General features: G+C 38.6%; 2 protein-coding genes across 4 annotated transcripts; one reads left to right on the top strand and one right to left on the bottom strand.

The window, feature by feature from the left end:
* Positions 1 to 645: 645 nt before the first annotated feature.
* On the top strand, positions 646 to 13,228 carry LOC111249406 (beta-catenin-like protein 1). 2 transcript variants are annotated; one of them, XM_022803232.2, is made up of 10 exons: positions 646 to 804; positions 8,277 to 8,449; positions 8,869 to 9,107; positions 9,622 to 9,829; positions 10,410 to 10,757; positions 11,172 to 11,285; positions 11,585 to 11,801; positions 12,072 to 12,253; positions 12,454 to 12,640; positions 12,960 to 13,228. In XM_022803232.2, exons 2-10 carry the CDS (start codon positions 8,420 to 8,422, stop codon positions 13,043 to 13,045), a joined length of 1,611 nt encoding a protein of 536 aa, XP_022658967.1. In that variant the 5' UTR covers positions 646 to 804; positions 8,277 to 8,419; the 3' UTR covers positions 13,046 to 13,228. The 2 variants fall into 2 exon arrangements, with proteins under 2 accessions (XP_022658967.1, XP_086843800.1); XM_086987674.1 differs by lacking the exons at positions 646 to 804; positions 8,277 to 8,449 and adding an exon at positions 8,035 to 8,191.
* Positions 2,598 to 8,034, bottom strand: LOC111249404 (uncharacterized). 2 transcript variants are annotated; one of them, XR_002672897.2, is made up of 4 exons: positions 7,811 to 8,034; positions 5,460 to 6,740; positions 4,585 to 5,067; positions 2,598 to 4,444 (listed from the first exon to the last, which is right to left on the bottom strand). XR_002672897.2 is itself a non-coding variant. In XM_022803230.2 (3 exons), exons 1-3 carry the CDS (start codon positions 7,830 to 7,832, stop codon positions 4,733 to 4,735), a joined length of 1,638 nt encoding a protein of 545 aa, XP_022658965.1. In that variant the 5' UTR covers positions 7,833 to 8,034; the 3' UTR covers positions 2,598 to 4,732. The 2 variants fall into 2 exon arrangements, 1 of the variants encoding a protein (XP_022658965.1); XM_022803230.2 differs by having other exon boundaries at positions 2,598 to 5,067.
* Positions 13,229 to 13,280: the final 52 nt, after the last annotated feature.

The following is a 13,280-nucleotide window of genomic DNA, read 5'->3' as shown; positions in this document are numbered from 1 at the left end:
ATCGGCGAATTGTCGTTTCTATCGTTGATTACGTCAATAGCGTCTATACAGATTATTGCCAATGAATAAATACCTTGAATGTTTAATTAATTGACCATTTCTCAACAAATAGGTGTCCTTCAAAGGCTTATAAATGTATTGTTTCTCATCTCTAATCAAGCCCTTTAGATATTCACAGAACGAATCTACAAAGTGGTCACATTAGGAAACCATTTAAAGCGGCCATAACAGTGCGAATCGTATAAGAAATGTCCGTTGTACTAAGAGAATTCTAAACAATTGTGTCATACGCTTATTATGAATTTCTCTGGCGTACTGACTTGACTAAAACTATTTACAATTTCTGTAATTATATATGGCTTACTAGATCAATGGTACCTCTATGCGGGCTGTTTTGCACGTAACGAGTAGCCTCGTGTGTTTAGATTAATTCTACAAGCCTATTTAGTCAGCCATAGCTACTCCGTAACGTAATGACACAGAAGCTATAAGAAGTTTACGTAATAAGTACTTTTGTAATGAACGTTTTTGCACAAGTAATCCCTGAAATGGACCCGACATTTCTCACAATCAACCAATCGAACGCCATAACCTAACGTGTACAGGTTAGCCAGCTGATATGCCCTTTGAATTGTTCGCTTTCGACGCCGGTTTGAGGCAAAAATTTTCATTCACTGGTTGTTATCGTGCTTGGAAAGATTATATCAACCCTCTTTTTGAAAGTAGAACCGATTCAAGTTTTCTTATTTACGATATGATGAAAGGGTAGCGATGCCTGGAATTGCCTCTGCTTTTTGTTTGCTGGTAAGTAAAAAAAATGCTGTTAGCTTCAGCATCCCAAACTATTTCATAATGATCATGGTATTATCATGTGACATGAAATTAATAGTGATTGTCGGTTGTAATTTATGGCATAAAAGCATTTTCATTAAACGCTATTTGTTTAATATTCGAGAACCAGAATCTAATGAGGCTTCCTTACCGTGTGGTACTTTTTTTATTACTTCGGTAGCTCGACGTGCCAGGGATAACTAGCATACGCCATTATGTTTGCGCGAATAAAGCGCCAGCTCAGCAATCCCGGTTTCGTTCGTACTTAAACCAAAGTAGGTTTAAGAGCTTGAAATGCTTTTCGTATTCCCGGGATTTGACCAAAGCCTAGTGAATAAAGATTAAAGCACGTTTCGCCGTGTTGAATGAGCAATTTCAGTGAAAATTATAGACTAGAAAAGCATAACTGATGTGTGTGCAAGCCTTTTTGTAAAAGCTGAAACACTTGCCTGATGGTATCGAAAAACAATCATTCACTTACTGTCACCTGTCCTGACAGGCCTAGAAAAAAGGTACGCAAACCGATTTAGTAACATCGCTTTAATAGCAATTACATTTATACGTTGTAATTTAATTCTGGTATACACGAGCATGCTACTTTACATCGCTATCACTACTATCACGACAAAACGTTTTCTGCATTACTGCGAATATAGCGTAGAATGTGAACTCAAACCCAATCTTCCAGTTAACCCATTTGTACTTATTTATTGCCGTCTGTATCCCATACCGAAACTGCAAACTAAACTATCTTCTATTAAGGCCACAATTCGAAGATTGTTACGTTTATTAGCGTGTCATCAACCGCAGAGCATGTCAACGAAACCTTAAATTCTTTGAAGCTCGCTAAAAGGTAACTGCAGCCCATATTAGGCCACCCTCAAAAAAACGTAGAGTATATGACACAAGTGAATGCCGTGTGCAGAATACAGTATCAAATCAACGGATTTATTTTACGTTAGAACAAGTTGCTGATTCCTCTGGCCCCTTTCTCTGACGATAATGCTCTGATGTGCATATTGAACCCAATTAAAGCGAATATGCTAGAAAAAAATAGAGATGTGAATCTAAGATATATTCTACCATATTTAATATTGTCCTGTAAAAAGAAAACGGTTCTTTAAATGCTTCTCACGATCTACGAGTCTATGTTTACTGCTTCAACACTAATATGTTCATTACTATTACTATTACTATATGACTATTTTTCCCGTGAAGCTAGAATCCCGTGCACAAATTATGATGATTATTATTGTTCTTAATACTACTATTATATTAAATAAACGTGAATAATAAATACGTGGAAATTTTTTCGCTTATCTCACGCTATCGTTGCGAAGTTGTTATGACTCGATAAGGTATCGGCACGACGAGTGTAAAGTTGAGAACGTCCAACTCTAAACTCGTCGTACTATAAGTTCAATAAACGTAAAGACATCAAAAGATTGCCTGTGTGGTGAATGGTTCTCACATTAAGTGACACATATTTCTTGTAAGTTAGAGTCGCAGATTTTACATCTCACGAAAATTAATTACTCCAGTTTCTTTAACATCGTTAACATATATGAATGCTTAATTCACACATACTTCTTGAGGTTCAACTTCCAAACTCTACAAAAAACACATTTATTAAGATTCGTTTTTAGAGTAGCAAACAAAACAAGTTACTGTGCTGTGTAACTATATAAACCGTACAATCTACGAATGAGCGATTCCTTTTAAAATTGAACTTTCACGATAGTACGTAGACGGAAAACATCTGCCGATTCAGGAACGATTACATACTTTGATTTATTATTAATTAACATAATGAGTAGCAGAAATGTTAAAAAGCATATGGGGTAAACGAGATATTGATTGTTAGTAATGATCAAAGATTCGTCGAAGTTTACGAGTAAAGCACTTAGCGATTATATTGGAATCCTGGTGCACAACTGCATCGAAGTACGAAATTTTCTCTCATTATTGAGAATTCAGCGAAACTCCGATACGTCGCCATCGCAATCCATCTGCCACCATGGACAGTGTAAAAATTGGCTTAAAACTATGTATTGTTATCTTATGAGCATAAGTTAATAATTAAAGAAAAAAAAAAAGAAACTATTTCTATTTACAGTACTTACTACACACAATACAAGCACTATATGCGTGTTCACTATTGCACGCGACAGTAGCGCAGAAAATGATGGCGGATACCGCTTCAACGTCCACAAATACCTTTTGTAGAGAAGAAAAGATATGCGAGCCTACCATAAGAGGCTTGGAGCAGCATAGCCTGGCCATAAATGCCTGTATACCCGGCTCACTAATGTGGTAGTTAACCGTTCAGCTTTGTTTTCACTTCTTAAAATAATTTCTAAGCAGAATATTATTATTATTAGCCTGATCTGTTATCTCTTTCCTGCGACGTGCTTGCCTACCAGAAGTAGGAATATGTGAGGTGGGAGGTTTATGCTCCGAGTCGGGTGCAGACGTATTTCGTTTTAAAGCAACCGGCCGTCTGAAGCAATACTTAATGGCGGTAAGACCTCCCTAACATTTAGATCTACAGTCTTCTCTACCTTTCGCTGTTCGGTACTCTCTCTCTCTCTCGTTCTTTCTTTCTTTCTATATATATATATATATATATATATATATATATATATATATATATATATATATATATAAATTGCAATGGATAACAATGATACGACATCGATGTCAAACTTATTCAAATGATTTTTTCTTTCTATAAAACGAAATAAAGTTCCATCATCATATCGTTGCATTACAAATTGTAACCACTATCTCTTGTAGAAGCAGATGCCTTTCAGTTAATGTGCGTATTTAGCTTATGAAATCAGACAGCGTTTTATATATATTATTGGAGTTTTATAGTCTGTTTAACATTGTAGTACGTTCAGCCCCAATCAGAAAAATTATATCAAAAAACATCGGCATTGTAAGCATGTCACCATGTTCAAACACCCGTAAAAAAAATGTCAGAATGCAGTTCCGCTAACTACTGAGGAAAGGTAGGAAAATAGGAAAGCTAAAGCTGCATTATACGCAAACGTCTAATTCAAATATGCGGTTGGATATTGATTTTCTAAACAATTAAATTGGGAAAGTACTTTGTATAGCGTACTATATTGTTGCATCGCTATAAATTGAGCTAATTACAAGAATTAAGATTAGCAAGGGCAAACTATTTTTAACTTAAAAAGAAGGTTACGTGTGTCAAAGTGATTAAAGTAAATAAAATCATAAATTGCAATTATTACACAGACTCATCATGGAGGTGTCTACGAAGAGAAAAAAATAACCCATTTAGGGCCAACCTTTTTCCGAGAAACCCTAATTAGTCTACCTGCAGACGTTTAGACTTGGAGAGACCACATGTATGCAACGAGCGATTCATACAATATGAGTAGTGGTCTAAGGGCTTTCATAAGCCTCTAATCCCTACAGGAGCGATCTTTCTTCGAACGTACCATTACTCGACAATACCATGTCATATACTTAATTGTACTTGTTCCGCCCAACGCCTATTTCATATCTTGATTTTATTGTGTCCGTGGGGTCTGTTCGATTCCCTCCCTCGAACAAGAATCCGTTCAAGTAGTGGAACACACTGAAAGTTCAGAATTTTAATTTGCCAAATAAAATGACGAATATACTTTATAGACGAATATGAGCCGATGCGACATTACACCTAGATCATTCTTTTGAAAACGGAATGAACTCTTTGTTGCAGAATTTACAAGTGCTCACCTGCATAACTCGTGATCAATCCAAAGCAATCGACGTAGTTAATTAACCACACAGGCAAAAGACCTGAGAATTTAATAAAGATGCCCTTGCACCTATATAAATATATATAGATCTACGTTAATAGGAACAATCTTTTCAAAATCTTCTTTTAAGTGCAGAGCTCCTGGGAAGCAGTCTTTCCCGGGGTAAGCTCGAGCGATCTCCGTATCTTATCCCGGAGCATGCTGCCCTTACGCTTCACTTTGGCACTAACTTCAGCAATAATCTCCATTGAACGTCGCCGCTTTTTTGCCGAAAGATTTAATGCCTGAGGACAGTTATCTGCCCCGTGGACTAAAAATGATGTCTGAATAGCCACTTCTCTATTGGGGGTTGTGGGCGTTGGTCCGACTTGGCTATCTTTTATTAGATTAAGCTGAGTATTTTTCGGAGATGCCATAGTTCGCGGCGGTTTTACAGGTCGCGGAGGTGGAAGCGGTGGCGCTGCAAACAAAGCCAAGCCTAAATCAGACTGTATACTATTTGTACCCTGTAGTACGCTTTATTGTACCGTTTTTAAACGAGGTAACATCAATCTCATTTACTGACTTTTAAATTTCTTTTGGTATGTCCTGCCGTCATATATGGGTCTCTCTTTTTTTTCATTTAACAAATGCATTTTTTCCGTTCACACAAAATGTTTTTTTTTAATTTTATGTATCTTCTAATTGTACAAGAAGGTTATCGCCATTAGCATCTTATTTTGAATGGGTAAATTATTTCGTCAATTGTGACTATAGAGTCGATTGACGTTAGAACTTTAAAATTACGCTGCCAACAGAAACCTGATTACTGTACATTGTTGCTGTCATTACCGCTATGGCCTTCCTACTCACCCTGATCAGTGTTGCCTCCCTTAGGGAGTGTGTCCATTTGCATTTCGTGTTTGGCACTTTTACTGGGTAGTAGAATCTGCGATGCGTTAGGTTCACCCAAGGCGCGCAGTGAGGGTCGCATTCGGCACGCAAATCCGTAAGATCTGTCCACCTCGTCTTTTTTCAACTTGTTCGATCCAACAACAAACGTATTATTCGAATATATTCCGCTCTGGTTAAGCACCCGTGGCTGGGATCGCAGGCAGCGATCATCCGGCGGCGAGGGTACGCGACTCAAGGTGTCCCTCAAAGGAGACTCTGACTGAATTTCAGCAGCGTAAATATTCTTTAAAGTGAGACCAGAAGGCGCTTTTGAGCTGTCGATGCCATCAGAGAAGAGCAGACTTTTTCGTGCTCGACATTGGCCAGCTGAATTCGACGGCAGTCTCTGCCGTAGTTTCGCCCGATTCTCATCGACACGAGAATTTTCTCGTTTTTTGGCATCGGCGCAGTCTCTCAAGACTGAAGTTGCTTGCTGGTCAACAGCGAGGCGTAGAGCAGAAGAACGTCCAGGAAAATTCGGAGACAACAAGCCAGTTTGGCCATATTTTACCAGATCCTGCTTACTGCCTGTGGTACAGTTTTCGATTCGGGCATACAATGAGTCAGAATCGGTTGAAGCGTGCGAGTTTATGGCTAACTCGTGTCTACTGCTTTCTTTCGAACCTGAGGTACTTCCCATTTTCGATTTTCGTGGCAAAGGAACTGGTTTAGTTGGAACACACAGTTTGTCGGTAATTTCATCCTTTAGAGGACGCACTCCCGTAGAAGTAGTATGTGCTAGTATGACGTCTTTAACAGGAACATCTATACGGTCTTTTTTTGCGGGTGGGATGTAGTCTTCCTTTAGCAGATGGATCGACATCGTGTCCCTAAGCAAGCCATGGTTATCGTTTCTTCGTCGTTTTGGTGGAGAAGCTTTGAGCGGAGTATGGACGATCGGATTTCGAAGAATAGTAGGATCAATGCGAAATCTGCTCTCCTGTTTTTTTTCAGGTGTTATCAAGTTCGATGGATGAGATGAGACGCAATTCATTTTAACGCGTTTGCCCAGAGAAGAAGCAGCATTTGGCAAATCCCTAATCAAGTCTAGGGGCGCAGCAGTGTCAGGTTTCGATGGCAATGCAGTCAAATGAGTAAGTTTCGCCTTTTGCGAAGGAATATGACGATTGAGATTTGAGACAAGAACGCGTCGCCGGAGGTCATAACGAGGAAGGGAGCTTCGCCGTGCAGACGACCGACCTAAAGGGATTTAGATTATAGAAAATGTTTGAATCCAAAGTGTGGTCGTGATAATTAGATATAACGGTCTTATCTAAAAGTAATGGGTGGTGGTGAGTAAGTGGCTTAAAAGTGGTTGGATGCAGAAGTCTCTTGTAGGATTGAAGCTGTCGATTCGATCAAGAACACTTGATCGTCAACCTTTCATATCCCTATTTTTTCAAAAAGTAGCAGAAACTATAAAGATGTAACTAAATGAAAAAATATTAGTAATACATGTGAAATGAAATGAAAATCACTTGATTTTAGGAGTGAATTAAAACACATTCAAGGTGTTCTTTTTTTTTTGACGATTCAAATCCTATATGGAAATGATCAATAAGGTTAAGAGCCAGCATCTATATTTCAGTTCCAGTACGCTTGATCAAGGCTGCTTTACATTGGTAACTGCAGAAATGACTATGTAATACAAAAGTTCAAAAGTTATTTTATTTATTTCGAAGCATGTTTATCCTATAGTCACGAGTCACTGAACAAGCCCGTAATATGGAGAGTGATTATTTTCTTTCATTTACGTAGTTCTGCAATACCATTTCTCCCCTATAATACACCTTAAGATATCCACCTGTTTAAACATACCGTAATATAGTTGATTAACCTTGGGATTTTCTTCGGTATTAAATACTGCATTAAAACTACTTAATTTTTTCCTTAATGCATTTCTAGGCGGGATAATTAATATATGCGTACCAAATATCACTGTTGTATCTAATAGTCTTCAGTGAAAGCAAATAGCAAGTTATATCAACTGAGGGTCTATTAAAATTTGCGTACCCAACTGAACTCCAACGAGTCACAGAAAATCTTTTCATATTAATGCATGCATTGCAAATTTAAAAAAAAAACTTTTTATTATCAAAAATTAAACATTTATTACACATGCATTCAACTCTACAGATCAGTTCTGGGATAAGTGCTAATAACGTTTAACAATGAAGAACGTTCCGCTTAGTCAAAGCGCGCTTCGGCTAACTGCCTTTAAAACATCTGCCACTAATCGACTAAATCCATGGTAGTACTTCACTACCCACCTGTATGATGTAAAACTGACATCGTCCCGTCTGTAAGCACTTTGCGCAGCACAATAACCCTTCACAGCAACAACATAGTTGTCACGAACTAAATTCTCGATGTTTTCTTATAGGGCACTAGCGGGCATTTTGGCACAAATGCAGATGCACAATAAAAAGAACCACGAAGAAAATAAAAGCCCGGTCAACTGCCGTTTATTTAAATTTCGCCGGATCAGTAGATGATCGAGGTCGGGTAGTACATAGAAAGAAACGTCAAATAGCGCGAAGCAACTGTGTGGGATTTGATGACGCCAAGTAGGTTTGTTGATGGACAGCGTAGCGCAACGTTCCAAACGAACCGGTCGATGTTGTGCCGCTCTGAGCGAAGCGCTATACTTGGTAAAGTACGCCTCTTTGATAACTGAAGAACGTTTTTTTTTTGTTATCTGATGTGATTTCCGGTGTTTATTTGCTCGGAAAATAGCATAAGGGTGTGGCCTTATGGTTGATGCCTGCTGGCATAGTTTATGGTGCGTAGCCTGTAGATGCATGGGGCCATAAAAAGAAAATCGCGTGGAAATACTGATTTGAAAACTTGAAAGGCAAGGATCCTCTGAAAAGCTCAGAATGGATGTAGGAGAACTGCTTGACTATAAGGTTAGTTTTAAAATAAAAAACGAATCTTGAAAACTGCTGAATAAGGATCATTATTGTACTAGTAGGATATCAAGTTTCGAATAAGTGAGCCCATCGAAGCAGTTTTGCACTGCAAGTGAGGCCGTTCTGCCTGGGCCTCTGTTGTTTCGTGTAGACGCGATTTTCAAAATTTAAAACCAAAAATAATTTTCTTCAATGCAAATATGGGTTCGTGCTAGCGCCTCATTGTTTTATGATGATCAAGAATTTATTTGTTTTTTATGATAATTTCACTTCAACTCCAATTAGTAGTCGGCCTTACCGGTCAACCTATTATCGTTTTAACATAAAAGTACGCCGCTGCCCATGTCTAATTGATTGACAAACAAGAATACATATAGTTTTAAGCATTAATTATGCATGAAATTATTGTGGCTTAGCCGGACACGGAACCTCGTCGCGATGACGAAGACATAAGTCGCCCTCCGAAACGTTTCAAAGACGCCAATGGAGCATCCACATCGAGTCGAGCGCCGGAGATTAATGCAGATGACTTGCCAGATGCAGAGCTTGCGCCGGAACTAACTGTGCAATCGTTGAAAAAGCTTATTTTAAAATTCGAACGTCAGACGCTTAAGAACAGAGAGCTACGAATCAAGTTCCCCGACCAGCCTGAAAAGTAGGTTTTTAAGGACAAAGCACGGCGGATAATGTACGGCTAGGTCCAACGAACGGCAATACACCTTTCTTTATGAAGATACTTACTGAAACGTACTTTTCCGACATTGAATTATGAGCCATCAAAGGTGCATTGGTTAGGCAAGCAAACGCCCTTATTATTTATTAATACGCCCTTTTTAAAAATGCACTTAATTTACAGAAAATATCTTTGTCCGAATTAATAAAGGCTTATAATATCTTAATGGCATTATCCTGAGTCAACAATATATTATACAATGAGCGATCTATTTGTATAATTTGTTATTTTATAAATCAGAAAAGCGTATACGACATTTTTAAGTGTCAAGATTGTGAACGTCCGATCAAAATTTGGGAATAGACTAAATCTAATGTAAAACATTGAAGGATCCAAGATATCTATATGGAATTCAAAATTCAAATAATTTTATACAAACATAACCTACACACTTCATCCTAACCACTTTGCACTTTGCTGCGTTCTCTATATACAGGTTCATGGATTCGGAAATTGAATTAAATGAAGTAATACAAGAAATGCACATTGTTGCGACACATCCAGAACTTTACCCAATACTCGTCCAACACAACACTCTTGAATCTCTTCTTAGTCTTCTAGGTCATGAGAATTCCGATATTGCCATAGCTGCAGTTGACCTCCTACAGGAAATGACGGACGTTGATACCTTAAATGAGAGTGAGGTACGTATCAAACCTTAAGCATGAACTCAATGTCTCCATATTGGAGAGCCAGTTATTAGATTGATCCATCATGTACCAGCACCGAACGAGCGATCTGATAGCCTCACAGATGGAGGCTCTGTTGTCTGAGGCTTTAACTAAGCATTATTTATTTAGTGGAGTCAGCTTTATATGAAATCATGTATGTCATCGAAATGGCAAAACCAGCAAGGCAAATTCTGTGCTATTCTTTTTTGTTGCTCTATTGAGACACATATGTCGGATCTATACACACGTTGAAGGAGTCGAATACCGTCTTATATATCACCGTAACTTTTTATAATGAGTCCTTGATCTGTATGGCCCGACGCTATGTACCTAGTAAAAGAAAATTAGATTTCAACCAAATATTACCAGATATCTTATGCAGTGAGTTATATATTATAGGTTTTTTTTTGTATTTGATCATGCCTGAGGTATTGTATATGTCGCTGGCGTAGCGTGAGCCAGCTACTCCTCCCTGTTATCGCGAGGCCTGTATTATCATATTAGTCAGCCTCAAGCTAACGCGCTGACCTTGGTACTTGCCTACGTTTCATAGGAGGGCGCACTTGCCCTCGTAGACTCACTGATCGAGAAAAGAGTGGCGTTCCAGTTGGTAGAGAACATGCAGCGCCTTAACGAGACAATTAAAGAGGAAGCTGATGGGGTTCATCATTCATTGGCTGTTATTGAGCACATCGCTGAATTCCGGCCAGAGTACGCAGCTTCCGCTGCCCAAGAGGGCTTAATGGCGTTTCTTCTACGGCGTCTTCGTGCCAAAATGCCTTTTGATGCAAACAAGTTATACGCTTCTGAAATCTTAGCCATCTTACTTCAAAACTGCGAACCTAATCGGAAAATGCTTGGCGAAATTGAAGGAATCGACATTCTGCTACAACAGCTGTCGGTATGTAGCTTTTTAATAACTTAACTGGAATATTATGTAAATACTGTACTACTTCCTCTACAACAAAACTAACAGTTGCCCCGTTAAAATGCAGTGATACCATGTTTGCCTATTGGACTTAAGGAGACATGGTGGTGCAGACTCAAATCCTTACGTAAATACACATAATTTCCTGCTGGGAAGTGCCAACCTTCTAAAGCTATGTCTGTGGGTTCAAGTACCGGAAGCCTCTATTGGGACAACATAGGCATAAATTACTTTTTTTTTTTTAATACGGCAGCTAAAGGGCTCATATCAGGCCTTACATGCAGATAACTCAACCCGACCGTGAAAACTTTGGTAAGTCCCATTCAGCCATTTTTTAAAGCAGTAGAATTTATTATTACATTGGTCTTTTTCCGTATACTGTTGCAGCATTTTCGACGTCACGATCCTAGCAACTCCGAGGAGTTCGAAATGATGGAAAATCTTTTTGATGTACTATGCTCGGCTTTACTTCTGCCAGCTAATCGCGACCGTTTCTTAAAAGTGAGGTTCAACGACAAAAGCAAATATTGTTATATTCGCAACTCTACAACGGTAGAACGCGAGGCATCACCTAATTTGCTTTGAAATGAGTATACGATCTACCAAGTTAGCCATGTAGGAAAAATGTCTGGCTGCTCAAAATATATCTATTCTTCGTAAAACTTGATATTGTGAATTTCGAACCCGTACTAAATTGACTGCCTTTATTATTGAATGCGTGATTGGATCTTTTAAAATAACTGTACTATAGTGAACATTTTAGTGAACATAACCCATGTTGATATTACTACGTACTTCAGAGCGAGGGGCTGCAATTGATGAATCTGCTACTAAAGGAAAAACGCCAGTCGAGGTGCGGCGCCCTTAAAACCCTTGAATACGCCCTTCAGGGTCCGGAAGGCACTGAGAACTGTAACAAGTTTGTCGACATCCTTGGTCTTCGAGTGCTCTTTCCACTATTGATGCATACGCCAAAAAAGAAAAAGAGCAGAAGTTACACTCCAGAAGAGCACGAAGGTACGCATCAGTCTAGAAGTTTCTCGAAGTCACGATAAGTCCACGATAGAGAGTGATTCGAAAATATGTCGATGTATTCATGACGTCTAGTACGAAGCATAATAGTAATAATGGAGCATTAACTTCCATCAAAATATCGATGTAGGTCTAAAATCATAGCGCTATGGTGTAATGTCGTGGAATAAAATAGGCAACGTTTGAAAAATGTAGAGCATCGTAATACACTACGATAAACAAAAAAACCTTTAATTGATCTTGTTGTTTTTGCAGAGCACGTTATATCCATCATCTGTTCACTTCTAAAGAACTGCAGATCGGCACAACATGAGAGATTGCTAAATAAATTTATCGAGAACGAACATGAAAAGGTGGACCGAATAATGGAACTACACTTTAAATATTCTGACAAGGTCCGACAAGCTGAGCGCGAGATTGAAATCGAGTATATGGACGTAAGTCGTCGATATTATTATATGCTACCTTTAAAAATGATCAGAATCTACTTTCCTGTGGTAAGTTTGTAAAGAATAACTTCAGCAATATAAACAAGCAAATGATTTACTATATTTATGGGGCATCCTTAGCAGAAACTTAAGCTGAGCTAGCTAAATGCATATTGCTATAATCTTATTCTTTATTGCTTGTGACTCAGTCGGAAGAGTACAGCGCTGAAGACATCTATCTGAAAAAGCTCGAGCGTGGCCTCTACACACTGCAGTTGATAGATTACGTCATCGTGGATATTAGTGCTGCGGGACCGGAGTCCGTTAAGAAGAAAGTGTTGCAGGTTCTCAACATGCGTGGCGGCAGCGTTAGCCAGGTTCGACAGATTATGCGAGGTTCGTTAAAATAAGGTTCCACTGAAATAGCGATATTATTTATAAATGATTCAAACAGTCTTGTGCTAAAATTACAAAATCGAACGAAGCAAGTTGTGTGTAGGTGGGTGTTGATGATGAGAGTTGAGTGCATTTAGTTTCTAAATCCCTATTAATTTATGAATAATCATATACCGTTAAGGCCCACCTGTTTGAAAGCCTATTTTAATCTTCGTACTATTGCAAGCATTAGCGGTAGTATATACCAAAAGACCTACGTATTCTAGGTTGTGGTTTTAGCTATTTTTTTAATTTTGCTTTGTATTGCATGTGCTCGCAGAATACGCTGGAAACCTTGGTGACGGCAGCGAAAACTCGTCAAAGGCCGAACACGATAGGATTATGCAGCTAATCGACCGATTCTAGGCTTCCAAGATAATAATTATTCTCGTATTCATTCCACCGACAACGGGATAGCTATATTAAATTTTCGTTAAATTTTAGCTTCCATTATAATCGTAGAAACGGGTCGGAAACTGTTCGCTTTGTGTATAAGTCTGTAAATAATAATAACAATAACACTCAATACGTGTTTTTTGTATCTACTGACCTTGTAGTGTCGTTCCTTTTTATTGTTTGTCACCGCTTGTATGGAAAACCT

This window comes from Varroa destructor, unplaced genomic scaffold (genome assembly GCF_002443255.2).
Source record: "Varroa destructor unplaced genomic scaffold, Vdes_3.0 BEIS01000004.1, whole genome shotgun sequence".
Lineage (NCBI taxonomy): Eukaryota > Metazoa > Arthropoda > Arachnida > Mesostigmata > Varroidae > Varroa > Varroa destructor.
Note: the sequence above shows the minus strand (reverse complement) of the source record. Positions and strands in the feature narration are given on the sequence as shown.

Excerpts from the sequence above, each read along its gene's own strand:
- LOC111249404 (XM_022803230.2), bottom strand. The coding sequence starts at position 7,832 with ATGTCAGTTTTACATCATACAG. Across the intron at positions 6,741-7,810 it reads GTCAGTTTTACATCATACAG|GTCGGTCGTCTGCACGGCGA; the intron begins GTGGGTAGTGAA and ends AAATCCCTTTAG. Across the intron at positions 5,068-5,459 it reads GGGAGGCAACACTGATCAGG|CGCCACCGCTTCCACCTCCG; the intron begins GTGAGTAGGAAG and ends CTTTGTTTGCAG.
- LOC111249406 (XM_086987674.1), top strand. The coding sequence starts at position 8,120 with ATGGACAGCGTAGCGCAACGTTCCAAACGAACCGGTCGATGTTGTGCC. Across the intron at positions 10,758-11,171 it reads TTCTGCTACAACAGCTGTCG|CATTTTCGACGTCACGATCC; the intron begins GTATGTAGCTTT and ends ATACTGTTGCAG. Across the intron at positions 11,286-11,584 it reads ATCGCGACCGTTTCTTAAAA|AGCGAGGGGCTGCAATTGAT; the intron begins GTGAGGTTCAAC and ends TACGTACTTCAG.